Raw genomic sequence first — 19,621 nt, forward strand, 5'->3', positions numbered from 1 at the left:
TCCAGAATCTGTCTGACCATATTGCACTACAGGTTGTCATGTTTTCAGAGGATGAAATTTATGTTCCATGAAATATGCCATTGCCAAAATTAATAGGTAAATGAACAAAGTGAAACAGACCATTAGAACAATTGTAATATCACAGTTGCTGGCTTGTGGCACAAAAGCAGAAACTAATGGGTAAACATAACCATATTATAGCGACAGGAGCCATCAGTGTGCACACACAACTGTGGTTACACAATGGAAGGCACTCGACCGATGTGAAATATGATCTAGCAGTCAGGCCAGTTGCAGGTAATCTTGCTTGGAACAACACTTCCCTTGGCTGGTTTGTTTTAGCTGATTATAAATTATAAATATCACCTATTTCACTTCTGTTCTACCAGAATTTCAGTTTCACTTTGATAATTTTCATAATTCTTTTTTTTTTCATACCATTCTGGACAATGATACTGAGATTTTTCTCTTTGCAGAAATTTTCCAAAGCATGAACAGATTGTTCCTGAATGTTCATGTAAATAGGAGTTCAGCCAATGACCTTCAGAGTAAATGTTCACTCTAACTCCTTGAAATCTTTGATGTCCTTGCCTTTATTTCTGCTCTAAAGCAATGCTTCATAATTTTAAGTGAACACTCAAACAATATCTAATCAGGATAAACAACTCTGAGACTGAAGTGTGTTTATATAACATGATTAAAAAGCTTTGAATAGCTAACAGAATCATAACATTCTATTAATGGACAGCTTGAGAGAAGCTACAGTAACGAATTATTCAACTAAAAAATTACAAAGCACAAAGATATGCAGGGTCAGATCCATTGGATTCAGTGTATTTGTACTGATTTAGGCAGGTAAGATGGTAGATTGACTCTTTAATTTTTACATCTTTCATTAAATTCCACTTAAGTATAAAACAAACTAAAAAACACAGAAACATTTTAGAACCTGAGATATTTAGAGAAGCTAACAAGTTCAACCATAGCTTGTTAATGCAGTTTTTAAAATCAGCACCCAAACACTTCAGCACTGATAGTTTGAAAAAGCTAACACTCTGTTCTAACAGAGGTTTACCCTGCAATACTGAAGTAGAGAGGGGTGGAGGAGAGGCATCTTTAAGCCTGGGTACTGGAGTGGTGCAATATAAATTAGAACACCATCTCTGGCCATTTGCAGGAGCCAGGAGTGGGATTGATGCAGGAGCTCCTCCAGAACACTCAAGAGTTTACTCATGCAGGAGGACTTAGTCAGTGACTGACTAAAACATATTCAGAGCTGCTTTATTCTGCTAAAGTGGTTCAAATTAGTTGGAGCACAGGAGAGAGCTGGGTGCTCAACTGCTTAGCTTTCTCTCTCAGAGATTTCTCTCCATACATACACAAAAAATAATCAGTTACTTTGGTCTTCCCTGAGCAAGATCTTTCAAGGGAATATGTAGCAGGGAATTGGGTCCTAATAATGGTCTGGTACAGAGAAGGCTGCAATGGTTCAGAGCCAGCCTGAGCTACAGCCAGCATTGCTAATTGCTTCCTCACAATGCAGACCAACCAGGGGTTTCTCTACACAGCAAAATAAAACTGTGCAAGTGTTAGACATGTGTCATACGTGTGATTTGGCATGTGTTTCATCAGCACATAAGTGTTTCCACTGAACAGTATGTGAACTTAGGTAACTTCTGCCACCTGGTGCATTAGTTGTTCTTGTGTTTTGGCCTTAGGCTAGTTCTTACTGAATAGATACCCTTTGCTGCTTTCACCCATGGAAAACACGAAGCCAGCTGAGGTTTAAAATCCACATGTAAATCTTGAAATTAAAGTCCTCAAAGTCCTGCTTCCATTTATCAAGAGAATGCTGTCTTACTGTTACACCATGCCAGTTAAATGTGAGATATTGCCATGATGAGTGTAACCTATGACAAAAAAAGTGAAATCTTGAATACGCTAAATGCAGAATTAGGTGACTAGTTGAGTGATAATATATTGCCTAACCTAATGAAAAGACATTACCTTTGAATAATGGACCACATCGTAGATTAAATTATCCCAAGGCAGGGTAGTAGGTGCTTCATGCAGACAAGGTCAATTACCTTATCCAGAAGAGCCTGTTTGAAGTGTATTATGAATAATTCACAGACATAGAAATTAGCTTTGAAAAAGTGTCCCAGCTATAATGTGGTGAAAGCATTCAATTTCTTTTTTAATGTATTTAAGATAACACCCAAAGGACAATTATGGCTGCTTAAGTGTAAGACTACTTAAATGACAAGGAATGACAATTGTGTGGTCAAATTCACATTAATGCATTATGCAAAGGGAAGCATCTCCACCATGGTGTGATGCTGTCAGGATACAAGTAGCAGATTTCAAACCTCATACTGTATTTTTAAATGCTGAATGAAATTTGATCAAAGACTGATTAATTCATTAACCTTTCTCAGTGCAGAAGACGTAGTTGTTGCTGTGCTAGCCTTGTTGTTCAGGCCTTTTAGTTCTTTGACTTTCTGATATGGAAACGAAGGTTCAGTGCTTAAATCACTTGTGTGATTTGGGAGAGTCTGACAAATGCGAGGGTAGAACCAGAACATTTTATTTTCCATCGTTAATCAGAAGACCAGTCTTCTGCTATAAGCACTAAATTAGGCTGTTTCCAAGTCAGTATTGTTCCCATCTAGAACTATTTAGCATTGGAGTTAAAATGATGGTAGTAGCCATGGTAGCAGAATGCACACTCACTTGACATATGGTGACCTTAGGTGTGAATTAGAAATGCAATAAACCTCTAAGTCTGGGGATTAACATGCCCTCTCAGCATATTTTGATTCCACAGGCAAAACAATAACCTTAGCTTTCTCTCTTTGACTTTGCAATAAGTGGTAACGGCCAGGGGAAATCCCTCAGGGGCTGCAGTTTTCTAAGATGCGTGGCAAGAAGATGGCTAATTCATCAGGTATGTATTTAAGTGCTGAAATGTAATAGTGACATTTCATGGCCTCTGAGTTTACCAGCTTTATTTGCTTGAAAGGGAGAGTTCAGCAGAATTTTAGAGGGTGCTGTGGAATCGTGTATCTAATGAGGCATACAGCCTTCCCAGTCCTGTTTCCATTCACCTCAATGTCAAGAATCCCATTTATCTCAGCAGGAGCAGGAACTGGGACCCTGGAACTTTCAAAGGATGGTTCGAATAAAGAGGGATAAAAATTTGACACAGACTCCAATTATAAAACAAGCTGTTAAAATATATGATGAAGTAGGAAACCACCACAAAGAGATAGGAATGGAAACTTCCATTAAAGCAAACACACTGAAAAATGTTGGGTTTTTTTTGCATGTAGTTGGGTTTTTTGTATTCTCCATTGTCCATCTTTTCTTGAAGGATCAATTTGCTAAAAAAGCTCAAGAATTTCCTTTCCTTTCACTTCACGCAGTCCTTGGCCTCCACCCCTGTGTTTTCTGTGAGGGCTTGATAAAGACTAATCTGAGTCTGAGAGACTTGCAAGCTGATGTTCTTATTTGCATGCAGGAATGTGAACAGATGTTTACATAGTAGTGCTAAGTAGGACAGCTGTTTGGGAGTCATTTATGTATTCCATTTAAAAGCAAAGTTGTATGGTAGAATTTTTACTCACAATGTGGAAGAGAAAAGAAATCTAAATTCAGACAAATAAATTTCTTTCTGTGCTAGGGGTGGCTTCCTTTAAAAAACTCATGAGTTTTCTGTATCTCTGAATTTACAGCATCATACAGATACCTCTTACCTAAACCTCTGGGCAAATGCACCTTACCTTGGCCAGTTGCCTGTGGGTGGAAGAAAATATATGGCACAAGATCAACATTGCTAAATGGTATTTGACTGAGGGATGAAAAATAGTCCTGAGATTAGGAGAGGGAAGTTGTCCCTTTTCTTTGCAGGAGATGGCTTACTGCTGATTGTTTCTGCAGCCTGTTTGTAATGAAGTGTGCGTCAGGGTAACATTTGCCTTTGCATTTGTTCTGCTTTTCAGATGGGCAGAAATCATTAAAGTGCATTGCAGCCATAAACATGTAATTTGTATTTATTAATGTCCTAGCATAAATCTGCATAGAAAAACTGCCATTATGGAGGTGTACATATGCATGAAGTATATCTATAGAGAGAAGAGGCTGGAGGGAAGGGGCTCTCATATATTTTTTTAAAGAAGTTTGCCCCTCAGGGATTTTTATTTTAAATATGAGGCTTGGGTCTGATCTCGTCCATGACTTCATTTCCCCTGATGCCTGTCCCCCTAGGGCTCCATATTTGAAAAGAAAGCAGGCAAATTATCTAGACAGTTAAATGGAAGTGATTGATCCCTGTTGATGGTTCACTGGAGAACTCTAATGTGTTAATACCTGGTCAAAATCCTACACCAATCTGAGTGCAAAACTTACCTGCCTCAGTTGTGGTGTTTCCACCCAAGCACCACTACCTGACAGAGATGCCTACATCTTTTTAAGCCAGCAGTTGACAGGATTTGTAGTAAGTTGTACTTGGCTCAAAGATATTCACTCTACTAAGGAGCCTTACTGCTGGAAGGAGAGCTGGTGACAGATGTGATGGTCTTATGGACTTCTGATTCACAGCATTGATACAGCCCACAGAAGGGTTTGTGTCATCAGTTGTGATGAAAGGCCTATGGTAGAGAGTTATTTCATATGTAGAGTTCTTGATTCTCACTTTGTGATGCTTGTAGATAGAATGGCTCCTGTGCTGGTTCTTTCTCTCACCATTAAATACAGAAGACACATAGGCCTGTTCAGCTTTGGAAAGAGAGGAAGGACTAGGGCTTCTGGAGGTTGCATGGTTGTCATTCTTCTGCAGCCTTTGCCCATTCCAGTATTCACTGCAGTGCCAAAGTACAGCTCAATTCTTCCTTCAGCTCCAGGAGCAGAAAACTGTCTTCAGCTGCCTAATAATCTCTGTTAGTGACAGCAGAGCTGCAGAGCTGAACAGTTCATATTCTATCCACTACAGTCTGTGCAGGAATGTAAATACTCACCCATGTTTCTTATAGCTGTATAGAGAGATACACAGGAACCTGAGACCAATTAAGCAGCAAAAATAGAGGATCTATTTGAAAGATGTGAACCTGTTGCTAACAGGGTGAAGAAAAAAGAGCTGCAAATTGATTAAGCAGTCCCACAGAGAAGACAGATTGTTGTCATCCTGACCTTTAAGGCTGGTCAGGATATATCAATAGAAGCATCTTCTGAGTACAGTGTTTTATGATTTTTTTTCATTTACATTCTCTTGTTTTTGCCTTTACGTGCTGGCCTGGAGCCAGTTCATTTCATGGTCTTGCCTATACATATGTTCTGCTACAGCTGCATTTTTCCAAAGTGCCCAATTTCACAGCACTCCAGCCTTCCTTAGGATGACAAATGGTACCCCTGCTGCTCTGACCAACAGAAGTGTAATTGCAGCCTGAGACAGGGACAGCTGAGCTAAGGCCGTGCTGCAGTTTGGGTATATCCTTAAGTTGAAATCTGACTGCATGTGTTTATCGTAGCTGAGTTTCCGATTCCACCACTCAAGGCATTAACTGCTGACATTAATTGTAACATTGAGGAAAGCAGAATTGCTCTGCAGTTGAAAGCAGTGTCAAATCAGCAGTTATTTATTTACAATTGCTCTGTAATGTGTTGCAACACATCAGACTATAAAGAAGTTTAATGAGTTGCAGTAATGCCTCTCAGAGATACTGGAACACAGTTCAACAAGTTATTGGGAGGCTTTCTGTTCACTTTTTTTGGTTGGTTGGTTTTTTGTTGGTGTTTTGTTTATAAAGCTTAAAACCAGACTTTCTGCACTGCTGTGCAGGACTTTTTGATCATAAGAGGTACAATTCAGAGTTGTCTTTTGCCAACTAACATGCTTTGAGAACAAAAAATAAGCAATCCAGTTCAACTGGCCCAGTGAGATTTTAGTTCAGTAGGGATGTGACAAAAGGGTAGGAGGAGAGGCTCAGAGTGTGGTTTCTACACTGTCCAAGCTGCCTTGCTGGCTCATAATTGGTGTAAGTCTCAGAAATGTGCTTATATTATTCTCTGAACTCTCTTTTGGGTGTTGGTGTAATTTTGTACTTGTTTACAATGCCTGTCTTGTAGAAGACAAAAGATATATTGCATGCTCTTCCCAGGGACTTTACAGCTTTTTTTGCCATTAAAAACAAACAAACAAACAAAACACCAACCAAACAAAAATCCTAAATGAAAACAAAAGAAACAAAACCCCCAAACTTAGGGCTTTTTATCTGTGACTGCATGGGGAGAGATACTGAACTTCCCTCCTACCCAAGATAATCAGGTAATATTACAGGACTTGAGATAAAGAACTTGAGATGTGATATCATTTTCTAAAGGTGTCTTTTCAAAACAGAAATGCCATCCTAATAATATCTGAGAGTGCTACTATCAGTTTTAAGAAAATCCTGTAATTTATTTAATTAGGGATTCTAGCTTTAAAGTGATTAGCAATATGTTATTATCTCTTCTAATTTATGTTCTGTTAAGACTGTTTTTCTAATTTTACCCCAGTTCAGATATTCAGCATATAATTGGTGATATTTTCTGATTTCTTTGAGATCAATCTGGGCCATGAAATTCAGTAGTTATTATAGGCCACTTAGTGGAGCCAGTCAGTGGTTGCACTCCAAAAAGGCACACTGTGGAAATGACATTGTCCTAATGACTTTCTGGTCAGATTCACCCCATGTAAATAGATGTTATTCTCTAACTGTCAGCTGTGCTGTATTAACCTGGGAGCTGAAGGACAAGGTGTGTTCTCGTTGCTTCATAGTGAATCAATAGTGCTAATAAAGATTCCCTATACCTGAATCTAGATTTTATTATTCCTAGAAGCTGCCATTGCAAGTGCAATGGGAACAAAATTAATCTGTCTTTTGTGGAGGGCTGTCAAATCTGAAGACGGTCCATTTGAGCCCCTAGTGAGTGTATTGGTGAGCAGGGGTAAAAAAAAAGTGATAATAAGGATCCTTTTCTCATTATTAATGCTAGTAGTTAAAGCTGCACATACAGGAAACAGTTCTGTCGAGTAAGGTAATTCCATTTTTACTCAGACACTTTTCAAAATAAAGGAGTGGGGAAGAACTGTTATTAGTGTATGTAGTTTCTCCCAAAGGACCAAGCAAAGATTGCTTTCCACAGCATGTTTTTTTCTGTAACTCAACCAGTCTCCTATTAAATGTCCCAAATGTCCCCATTTTATCTATATTCTTTTTCTAGTTTATCTAGTTGCATCTCATTGTGGGTGTAATCCAGCCAATGGTCTATGATTTCTAGCAAGAATTGAATTAATCCTTGATTAATTCAGCTCAGCTTTACTCCAGCTGGCTTGTGTTCATAAACAAGCTACCTGCTCTCAGTTATACCCTGACTTTCAGACCACTATTAGGCCAGGCTGTTGCCCTGGGGTTTTTTGGGCTTTCTTGCTGAAAGGCTTGGGCTGGTAGGCACCTGAGCCTGGGAGCTGTGCAGAGCTGGGCACTCAATTGCTGCAGCAGGTGGAGTGAAGGAGGTGCAGAGTGCTACAGTTAAGGTCATTGCTCTTCATCCATGCCCAATCCCAAGGGTTTGAGCTGTCATGATGGATAATTCAAGAGTAAATAGAACAAATATAAGTAAATATTTTTTTTACCCCCTTTAAATAGGTTCTTCAGGCCTGTATATCACTTGCTGCATTCCTGCAGATGGTCCTGCAGGTCAGTAACAGCCACAGAGTTTTTCTAAGGAATTCTTACATCCTAAATCTGTTTCAGAACAGGAGGCTGGACTAAACTTCTCCAGAGGTCCTGTCTGGCCTCAGCTGTTCTGTCTTTTGGGGAACAGCCTGATGCTCAGTGAGTGCAAATCTGCACCCTGATTTCACTGGAGCTGGATGCTTCTATGCTGGTTGCTGGATCTGTCCATTATTATTCCTGTAAAATAACAGGAAATGAATAAACTATAAGGTATTTCTTCTGGAGGTCTTTCCTGGGACAGTTGCTTATAATGTAGCTTTACTGTTCTGTAAAAGTTTTCTCACTTCAACATTTCCATGAATAATAGTTGAATAACAAGTTTTCTTGTGGTGGAATGATTGGTTTATGGTTTGATGCACCATTCATAGTCATTGATGCTTCAACTATTCCCCCCTGTCCTCTGCAGTCTTATTTCTAGCCTCTGAAAGTGCTTTCATCTATGAAAACTTAAATAGCATTTAAGAACAAAAACTGCTGTGATAAACTGCTGCTCTCACCTTGCAGTATTTTATAAGGTGCATTAGTTCAGTGCTCTCTTTCCTGTGGCCTTTCCCTGTGGCCCTTTCACATCCATTATAAAATGCTTTAAAAAGAAAGCTCTGAAGAGCATATGATGTGTCTGAACTTACAATCTCACTCATCTCTTCCATGCTTTCCTCCATTCCATGTGGGCACCTCATCCAGTTAGCTCATAAGATAATGTGGATGAGACTTCAGCAGGACACAGAGAGAGTGGGCTGTGTTACTGCCTGACTACAGGGTGGCTGCAAATGTCATTCCTTTTGTCTTCCTCAGGCTCTAGAGAACCACTGAGGAGTGTTGGTCTGCTGCAGGTGCAGAGAGCCCCAAAATCAAACATGATCATTCAGTGTCCCATAGCACTTTCACAAGAACCTGAATTACATAATCTGGTTTATTTTCTCTTTATTAATCTGTTAATTCAGCACATGCTACTATTTATTCTCACTAACCATTTTATACTTCTGAGAAGAGCTGATTAAGAATGAAAGACCATTTCCTGGGCACAGTAATGAACCACATCACAAGGTGGCATTCCAGTGGAAATGGGTGAGAGGATGCTGGTAATGAGGATGAGAATGAACACATGAGAGCTGGTTGAGCATTGTGAGGGCAAGAAATGATGGTTTCATCTTACTGCCATTATCCCTACTGGCCATACCTATGGCATAGGGAAAAAAATCCAGACATCTGCTGAGCAGGAGCTGCTCCTCTGGCCCAGACAGGGTTGTGTTGGAGCCCACCATGGCTTATCTATGGTCATTATTCACTTGCAATTGAATCCACAGCATTGATGGGTTTCTGGTCCCAGTACAGAGTTAGGATGAGGCAGGACATGCATCAATGTCATGGGCTTATCTGTTAAGGCAGTGTCAGGCTTGTTTGTCTGAATTTACCTGGAGGATTTAGGCTAAACAGAGAAAATGGGAAAAGAAAAGGGGAATGAGGAAGAGGAAAAGGAATTGAAAGCAAGAGGAACAATTTTGAAGTGAAGGTGAGCTGGAATGCAGAAAGTAAAGGAAATTAGATATTTCTTTGTTTCAGCAGGGTAGAATATCCAGTTCATCTTCAGCTAAACTGCTGAGGATTCAAAGCTGCCATCTCCTGTCTTGTCATTTGTCCCTAAAAGCTATAATCTTCTTTGGATTGTTTATTCGTTGTTGCTTCTCCTTCCCAACCTGCATGCCTTCAGCTGTTCACATAGTTTTTGTTGTTGGCTGGAGTCCCACTTGCATCTTTCAGGAAGCTTGTCACTTGGCCAGAAATTTATTGAAATAAAAGCCCAGCCTGGGCTGGCAGAGTAGAATGCAAGTACTCATAATATTTTCAGCCTTCTTAGGCCTTCAGCTGGGACATTCCCGAGGCACAGAATTTTAGTTTGGATGTAGATTTAATGTTCCTCAGCATCTAAAACTATTTGGGTTTGAAATGCTTATGCTCATCCTCAAATCTGCCTCTTAAAGGCTTGATGATGATTTTGCTGAGGCACTCGAAGTGTGCATGGCATTAGCTCTGTCATTGCAGCTCAGCAGTTCGGCTCATTAGGCTCCTGTTAAATGTAGAAGAAGCAAAGGTCCATGTTTATTTACTTTCTTTCTGCCCATTCTCATCTCTGAGAAGACCTTAACAACTCCAGAAGAACAGAGCACACTGTGGTAACAGCTGCTCTAGAGGGAGAGCAGTTTCTCTGCTTAAGAGAAGCAGACAAATGCTGCTATGTGGTTTTTCCTGTGGTTTTTTTTAAGGCAATTGCCTCAACCTGGGACTCTGTGAAAGCAATGCACCTTGGCAGCATAGCTGTATAACAGGAAACAAAATGTCCATGAAGTACTGCCTTTTCCCCCCTTCTTCTAACCACACTTAACAAAATAATTTTAGAATGAGAAGCAAACTTTGTGGTCTTGCCCATTGGGTAGTTCCACTGGCATTAGCAGGGCTACTTCACTTTTGACTAGCTGATTTGAATAATGACAGAACCTGACCAGAAATTTTAATCAAATTCAGTGAGATTCTTAGTAAAGTTGGCTGGCACATTTGGTACTCAGTACAGAAAGTGACTGTCCCTGTGCAGTGTTTGACCACCTGTGGTTTCCAACACAACCGTTTGTCATCTCTGAAAATTAGGGCAGTGATAGTTTTAGAGTTATACTTTTAGGAGAGAAAAGGACTCTGAACTGGTATGATTTCCATGGGGAAGGTTTAAGGTAAAGGAAGGAAGTATTAGATAGTCATTATGTCTCTACAGAAAAAGAATGAGACAGGCATAAATCAGGTGTGTGTCCCCATGGAAGGAGAGTAGTGTGGTACAAAACCAGCTGGGTGATTTGGTGGCTCACCAAGTAAATAATGTTCAAAGAAACCATGTCATTTGGGATCCTCATTTTTTCCGAATTACTTGTTTTTTCCCAAGGTAACCTGATCTTGACTTAAAAGCAGGGTTGTTTGTGAGGTGCAGAGAGCCTGACATCTAGAGGGGTGGGTGTTGCTTCCACATGGCAGGGGCAGAGCCACAAGACCCTCGCTGTGAACCAAAGAGCAGCATTTTCACTGTTAAATCTCAGCATCCCCTTCACAGAATGAGCAGCACATCATGGTTAATGCAGCACAGCCTGAGCTCAGCCTGCTTTGAGTTATCAGTTTATTTTCACAGTGGTGGGAGTTGTTGTTTAAACCAACACAGATCCTTAGTCATTGATGCACAGACTTCTTCACTGAACAAACAGCCTCTAAGAAGATATTAATTATGTGCTTTCAAATAAGTGTGGAATATTTCTTCAATTTGTCCCGGTTTTATCCAGAATCATTTAAATACTTTTTTTTTGATTTATCAAAACTGTATTTTCTTCCCTGTTTGGTTTCATGTCAATTGAATGTTGAAAATTCCAATATAAAAGGCTGTAAAAATGTTATGATGAAAAAAAAATTGGTGTGGTAAACAATATCTTGGTAAACCCTTGCAAAAATATTGAGTCAGTTTTCCTTTCTCACTGCTTTGTCCATTTATTCAAGAGGCTTTTTAAAAAATATTTTCTGAGATGATAATTTGTACACTGACTTGGCCTCTGAATTCAGTTACTTAGGTTGAAATATATATGTGCATATATACTGACATAAATATGAACAAAATCTGCTAACTGCTTGTTTCACATACTGTTCAATGTATCAGGTGAACCATTTGCAGGATTTGATATTGTTGAGGTGGTTAGTGCAAACAGATATTTTATGGTTTTGAGTGAGATTTCAAAGAATTGGCTTTGGTTGCTCTCTGCAATTCTACAATCAGCATTTTCCTAATACTCACTGCCTCTTGATATGTGAGTCTTTTTATTTTTAAGAGAAAACAGCATAGATGTAAATTAATTTACATTTTCTTCAGTAAAATTTATAGATGTATGATTTCACAAATACAGTTCTGCTTTACTTGGTTTGAATTTGGAGGACAAAATGTACATGAAAATTGCCAAGACAATGTTGTTAGAGTACAATATGCTTTTTCAGTGTTTTAAAAGACAAATGCAAATAAATTGACCTGAAGTGGTGGTGAAAAAGACCTTCAACTGACCTGTTTCAATAACTTGGGTACCCCAAAAACCTTGTCTGTCTTAGGGATAAATGCTGTGTCAGACTGTCAGACTTTAAGTTTATCCAGCACAGGAGTTTAACACAGGATCCAATTTATCTTGCTATGTTTCCATAATTAGACTTTTGTTTGTTTCCATAGCAAGAACAAACTGACAAATCGTACAGACAAATCTGACAAATATTTTAAATATAATACTTCTAAAAATGCATGGCTTTGTTTTAAGTCACACTGTATAAACATAAAAGTCAGTACTAAGAGTTTCTGATTGTATAAAGGCAAGCTGAGTCCACAGAAGTTGCTTGGAATTTGTACACACAGTGATATGCATATAATGTGTATAAATGCTGTTGGAATATGCTGCTTCTGCCACTCCTTCAGCTTCTGAGTGCCTATGCAAATAATCTTTGAAAAAATGCCATTTAAAGCAAGAGCAAACCTAAACCTTTGAAAATAACTTGTATTGCAACAAATGTCCATGCCTCCTAATACTAAAATGAGAGAACTGTCAGTATGAGGGAGATTTAAGAGAGTTTAAGCTGGTAGAAGGACACCAACTACATATTCAGCCATTCTTGTCCCTGGAAGAGGCAGATACGCAATGCAGGTGAATTTGATCTCAAGCTGCACCTCTTAAGGATCCCTGAAAACCAGTTCCACGTGTCTGTTATGCTCTCCATAGTCCTCAGCCTCTGTGCTGGTGAAGAATGCAGTCAGTGCCAGCCTTGCAGCTGCTGAGCAGATTCCATACAGGGAGCTGGCAATGAGCAGCTGAGTTAAGCACGCTGCTGGAGCAGATATGGGAAATCTGCTGGAGAACTGACAGCAGAGAGGAGCCTGACCCTCTCTGCCTTGCTGGACAGGCACAAACTGAGTTCTTGTCCATGTACTGCAGTATTGTATATGTCAGGGTTTGCACAATCTTACTTGGCTCTTTGGATGCACACACCCAGCCGCTGAATAGAGAATCCACAGAAGATGAGACCCCTAATTGTTTCCTTTCAGAAGATCTGTGCCAGCTGTACCTTCTGCTGTCTGTGCCTGACAGCACCAAGGAATACTTGGTTTGATGCAAAATATGGTCTACCTGCTTAGTTCTTTTATATTATTCTTCAATTCATTATAATTATATATTGTTATCATTAAATTATTCATATAATTGTAAATATTGTTACATAATGCTTGCGTTATATTTACTATAATACTATATTAAATTATGGTAAAAAACAGTGGTGTAAATATCACAGCTGTTTCCAGAGGCTTCCAGACAATGACATTACTGTTATCCTGTCCACTGCGGGAAAAAAAGCCAAAAATTGCCCTTTTTGAAGATTTTGTTATCAAAATTTATATCTTCCGAAGGCAGTTTAAGCAGTGTAGAAGGAAATCACTGGAAAAAAACTCATTACTGTTCTACCATTGGTAGATTCATTCACTTGGCACTGCTTGTTTTGAGATATTTTTTCCCACATATTCTCTCCTTCAAAACCATAGCATGGAGTTCAATGACAATATTAAAATTTTTCTTAGAGTGGATTTTTTTTCCACTAATAATAGAAAAAAAAATTGCATTGAAAAGAATACTTTTAATTGTGCAGCAGGCTTTTGACAATGTTTTTTACCAAATGACGTGTTGCTAGGAGCAGTGTAAGCACATAATGAAGAATTAGTAGCACTTCTTATTAATGGACTTTTTAGCTTAGAAATATTAAAGTAGAACTCTACTGACTTATGTTACTATAAGGTGATGGGGTCATTTTAGATCCTTGCTTAATATCATTGATTTGGTTTGTGGCTTCACCAGAGAAGGGAAGTGAATTCATTTTGAGGTGGTGGAGAATTGATAATGCTTTGAAAAAATTGCAGTACCATGATTATAGAAGTGAAGATTGTGGGACAAATCTACAGACTTAGAAGAAAATTTTAATCAACACAAGCTGGCCAAACTCAATCTCAGTGCAAGACATCCTCCAGCTCTGCCAAGGTATTATGGTGTAAACTTTCTCGAAAAAACTCAGATTGATTGGTTTTGTTTGTGAAGTATTGCTTTACTTCAATATTACAGGTATATGACATACAGTATACGTCTCAGAATTCCTAAATCTGCAGGTGTTGATGAAGTACTGTAGATTTGGAAGAGCTTTGCTGAAAAGCTCTGATTTCTCATGTGTTAAAAACTAAGCATGTGGAAAACAGTTTTGAAGAATCAGGGCATAATTTTACTTTATACTACAATTGATTTCTAGGGGACTAGTTAGTGAAAAAAATCAACTCATCTTGGGTAAAGGTGGCAGAACTCAGCCTAATAAATAGAATTTTGGAAAATACACTGGTTCTTTATAGCCTGTTCCCTTGACAATCTGAGATTGCTTCTTACAATGTTGACTGCTCTATTTTTTAGCACTGTGTTTAATTTAGTTGTAAATGACTCAAACTGTGGTGCTTCTACCACTTCCCCAGTCTATAGCATAAATCTGAATATGCATGTGTTTGCTTGGTATTGCTCAATGAAACAAATAACAACAGATCTGAAAAAGATGTCAGGAAATTACTTATTCTTAATACACAGAAGGATTGCTTATTTCGCTGTTATGTTTAAGTATATAATGGCTTCCACCAAAGGAAACTGACACAGATTGTATTTGATTAATGGACACCATTATTTGCTGTTGGCATGAAGAATTTATCTTTATCTAAATTTTTTTTTTTCCAGAATGGGCACTTTTAAAATTAGATTAAGCACTTCTGTATATCTATTTCTACTCCTAGACAAATCACCCTTTTATTCAATTAACATTACTATTCCAAGCTTTACTGAGTGATTTCCCAATAATATAGTATAGAACTGTTTCACTGGCTGCACCAATCAACTTCTGCAAGAAAATCAGCTGAATAGAAAAGAAAGAAAATACAAATGTGTTGACAATAATATGAGGCCTAAAATGAATGTGTATATTTTTGTTAGATGAAAGAAAGAATCCTTAGAATCTAAGAATCCTTAGATCTACTTGGATTGTGTTTTTCTAATGAGTACCTCTGGGTATTAGTCAAATTCGTCATGTCTTAATTGTTGGTATCATGAGAATGTAGTTGCTCTTCCTATTTTTGTTTTCCTGTTTTTATGAATTTACAGTTCAGCAGTCTAAGCTTAGAAGAAAAATAAATATGAATTAATTTTGCCAAGTGATTCTAAAACTCATTTTAATTTGTCTCCTACATTCTACAGTTAACCTTGATTGCATTTCATAATTTAAATTTTCTTGCCTTGTATAATGAGAAATACTCCCTACTAGTAATGTTAGAAAAACAGAAGAATAAATTGATGCATCTTTCTTCATTAGCCATACAGTTTATTTTTCCAAGCTCCTTTGATCAAAAAATCTTGATATGTCGGTTTTGTTAAATTTTGCCATCTACCTGTATGTATAACTGATTACATTTCTTGATTTAAGGATTAAGGAGTCAATGAAAAAGTTAGCTGAGCTGGAAGACAAAGTCAGTCTTAGAAAATGTTCATCTGTGAATTTCATTACATCAGATTCTGCTTACTCTATCTGACTATTAATACTTAATGCTTGATGCATAATGGATTCTGAAATGTGAACAAAAAAACTGTCTCGGTTTATATAAATACATAAATCTTAAAGCTCCTGTAGGTAGAAAATAGCTTCACAGAGATAAATTGATTCCCAAGTAGGGAAATATTTTTTCCCACTTATGTCCTACCTTTTTTAATATCTTATCTGACTTTACATTTGCAAATTCCACGCATGGACAGCCCATTAAAATTACTAATCTTGCTCCCTGAGAAACCAATAGAAATTTTAGTCTTAGTTTTGAGAGGAGCTGAGCTAGGTTCATAGTAATATATCAGCCAGTGTGTTATTTTTGTAGATTTTTGTTCTTTATATCTAACTCCTAAGGTAAGAAATACAGATCAAGGCATAGAGGCTCCTGCAAAACCAGTTGACACTATGAGAGGTCCTTGTCCATACTGTGAGGTACAGTGCAATCTGTGCAGTGTGAGTAGTGGCAGGAGAATTGTTTTCAGTCTCCTTCAGTGATCAGATCTACCCCCCAGCGTCACACAAAAACCACTGGACACATCTGGTGCAGACACTGGTGTTGGCTTCACCATTCCAAAGTCCTGTGAGCTGAAAGGTGCCAAGGTTCTCATGAGTACCTGGCACGTGAGCCCTAATGGGATTACAAAAGAACTGTTGCTTTCTCAACATGTATTCCATAAAACGGAACTTGGGGCAAAGTTTGTGGTTTGTTACTTTGCATTTTGCACCTTTTCTTTGAGTGTTGTCTAACATGTCCACCTCCATTCTCTTTTGCATTCTTGGGAGAATCCAGTATGCTTATCAAGTTCTCTTTCTCTCTCTTTTTCTCTTTTCTCTTTCCCACCCTCTTTTTTCCCTTTCATCCAGATGGAGTGCCATTTGCTTGGTGGGTTGGCCGTGCCAATGAAAAGCACCTTTACTGGGGAGGATCTCTTCCAGGCATTCAGCAGTGTGCCTGTGGATTGGAAGAAAGTTGTCTGGATATGAGATATTTTTGCAACTGTGACGCAGATAGAGAAGAATGGTAATAATTTTAACATGTGTCTGTGTGAGGAGTTAGGGATAGAAGGTGGGGCAAGAAGGCTTAAATCTTTCTTGCTTCACAGTTCAGGTAGCTTGAGTATAATCTGATAAGAATGAAAATTAAACTAGAATTTGGACTTCTGATTTCACCTTAAATTCTGATTTTGAACAAAGACATTTGGCTGAAGCAGGTTGCTGGGATAGGTGGTCTACAAAAAAGTCTTTTTTGTTGAATGGCAAATCAGGTAATTTTATTTGCTTAAAAGTTTGGTTCACCTGTAATGTTGCATGAATAAAGGCTCTATGAGCTGGTTTCATAGGTGTACATCAGAGCAGAAAATTGAGGCCTAGACAGCAAAATTCAGATACATCTAGAAAGAAACAAGAACAGCTACGAGAAATATGTACTACTAAACACTTGTATTTTTCTTACAAAACAGTATAATGTGCCTTAGCCTTCTTTTACATTGGATCTCATGCTTTTTAAGGTCAATAGTAAGAGTTGTTTGGCTTCTGTAGGTTTTGATTCAGTCTCCATAGGAAGTTTTAGAGTCACAGCATGAAAATTCAGAGCTTTCCTTGGGTTCTGACCTTTGATGTGCTCTGATGCTGCATGAATCTGGGAAGGCCACCTCACAATCTTCTGTCATTCTCTGCACTTTCAAAGACACTCCAGCCACCAAGAGCTAGTAGGTGAACTTTCCAAATGTGTTTGAGGGGCCTGAAATGCCAGATGAGTGTTATTGGAAGTACAGTTTGAAACACTGAACAAACATGTGAAAATTCTTCTCACTCAGTCTCCCTTTTAGACCACTCACTGATAGGATCTGCTGTCCTTTTTCTGAAAAAACATATTTTAACCTCGAGTAGTTCAGAAATTATGAATAATGGAAGTAGAGAAGAAATGTCTTGCTGTCATAGGCTGCTGTGTTTGAAACACTGTCTGAATTAGCCCTGTGAAACCTTCACTTTAAATGAGTAGAAAGGAATGGTAAGGAGTCTTAAAACAAAAAAACCAAAAAAAATCAGAAATCACTTGTCACTGTAAGTGTTGGGCTTTTTTGGTTGCTTGATTTCTAGACAGTGTGATTATTTGCTTGGACCCTTTGAATCCCTGGGGTCGTTATTCACTTTCAGAAATTATAGCTGTAAGGAAATTTCTTCAGGAAGATATTTATGTAAATATTGGCTTATGAATGTAATTTGTATTGAATAGCATGGGCTGTGCATGTTAATCTTTTCTTTAATGTTTGGCTATCAGATGTGCTTTTGACGAGGTTTGCATATGAGCATCATGAGCATCTGTTTTTGCTGGTGCTTGGCTCTTTTCATGATCCACATTCCATTTTTCACTGCTCAAGCAGAGCAGGGTGTTGTGCTGGCAGACACTGGGGTTGCAGTCTTAGACTGCAGGGCACTGCACCACTAGGTTGTACAAACCAATGCAAGGTGAAAGCTAAATGCAGTTTTATAATATTTCAGCTGAGTTTCCTCAGGAAATGAGACCTAAACATGTTATGCTGTGAGTGTTCATCTCCATTTCCCCCCACACACCCCCCAATGATTTTGAAGAAGCAGATTTGTTTCAAACATCTTGGACAGATAAGGAAAAGTCTCAAAAGTAATACCAATTACACATTCTATGAAAATTTATGCCAGGCTGAGGGGAAAAAGCCAATTAATGCCCGCAAGAAGGAAGTTAAGGAAGCGTACACTTTTATTAGATTTTGGAAAACCCTCATGGAAGAAAGATTTTGGAAATCATGCATCGTTAGCTTGGCAGCTCAGAGAGCTACTTGTTTCTCCTAATTTCGTGATAATAACAGAATTTGCTTACAAGTTACCTCCACCAAACTGCCTACTGTTTGTTGGTTTGGGGATTCAGTTGCTTAGGTTTTTAATCCATGAGAAAATTTTACTTTGGCAGTATTCTAAGCTGAAGGTTGGCTTTCTAAAGCTAAGAAAACCCTGACCTTTATGAAGGGTTTCTAAACAAAAGAAATTTCATGCCTCTTGAAGATTGCTTTTGTGTTTCCCTGCTAGAACACTGACCCCCTGATATATAACGAGCATTCGAATCTGAAACCTGCTGAGACCTGAACTGTGACTTTAACCTGCTATACATTATAGCAGAAGGAACAAGACAGCAGTAGATGCATTTATTTGCCTCAGCATGAAATAAAATGGGTGCTGCAGAGTGGAAAACCAGAAAATCATTTTTGCTCCTTTCAGATAAATCATGCAGCTCCAAGGTAGGAACTCTCCAGAATAGCTGAAACATCCTCCTGTAGAGGAGGCAGTCCTAGGATTTTGCTTTGATTTGTTTTCCCTAGACTAAATCTTGAGTGCAGAAGAAGGTTCTAATTTCTCAGAGCAGCAAAAGAAATTATAAACAATGGAAAGCAGACCTGACAAAGTCCTGTGCCAGGTACAGCAATATGGCTGTACTAATATGCACTTCCAGGCATGCTGACTTTTAAATGATACCTGAGCAGACACCTGAGCCAGCTGCTATTTTTGGGCTCTTACTTGACACCAAGTTAGTCTCCCTGGCCAGATGAATGGAATCTATAATTAAACATTCTAGATTGGGAAGGCTTTTATGTTTTTCATCATTGTTTTTATCAAACTGATGTACTGATAAGTATCTTTTTCCATATGGCTCATCATGCTTCCAAACTCCACAGTAGGATGACAGTGAAATCTGTCACTTCAGAATAGTGGAGCATCTTCATGGTGTTTTCTGGGGAAAGGGAGATCTCTGATGAGGAAGCAGAGGCACCTGCAACTGCACCCTTTTTGTTGACCCAAGCAAGGGATCTGAAAAAGTGTAAGACATGCCTTGGCTGCATGCTGCCAAAAAAAAAAAGATTTCTGACTGTTGAAAGCACTTGCTAGTGGGTGGAAACATTCATAAAAATCCAGTGGCTTCAAGCCGAAGCTAAACCTAGTTCAGAAAATGTTCTTTCTGTCTTTCTTTCTGTCTTTCTTTCTGTCTTTCTTTCTGTCTTTCTTTCTGTCTTTCTGTCTTTCTCCATCTTACTCTTTCTCATCCCCCACACTGACAATAGTTAAAGGTTGGGAAAAGCTCTGTATAGATGAGACATATTAGTGATTGTTTTTCAGAATATACACCCTGTTTCAAATGAAAATGCATT

At 38.5% G+C, this 19,621-nt stretch overlaps 1 protein-coding gene across 1 annotated transcript in view; it reads left to right on the forward strand.

Annotated features, from left to right (window-relative positions):
• Positions 1-19,621, forward strand: part of CNTNAP5 (contactin associated protein family member 5) — a 200,963-nt gene that overhangs the window by 128,359 nt on the left and 52,983 nt on the right. The window contains 1 exon segment of the mRNA XM_050977015.1: positions 16,308-16,464. Coding sequence (XP_050832972.1) covers positions 16,308-16,464 — 157 coding nt within the window.

The sequence above is a fragment of the Serinus canaria genome, chromosome 7 (genome assembly GCF_022539315.1).
Source record: "Serinus canaria isolate serCan28SL12 chromosome 7, serCan2020, whole genome shotgun sequence".
NCBI lineage: Eukaryota > Metazoa > Chordata > Aves > Passeriformes > Fringillidae > Serinus > Serinus canaria.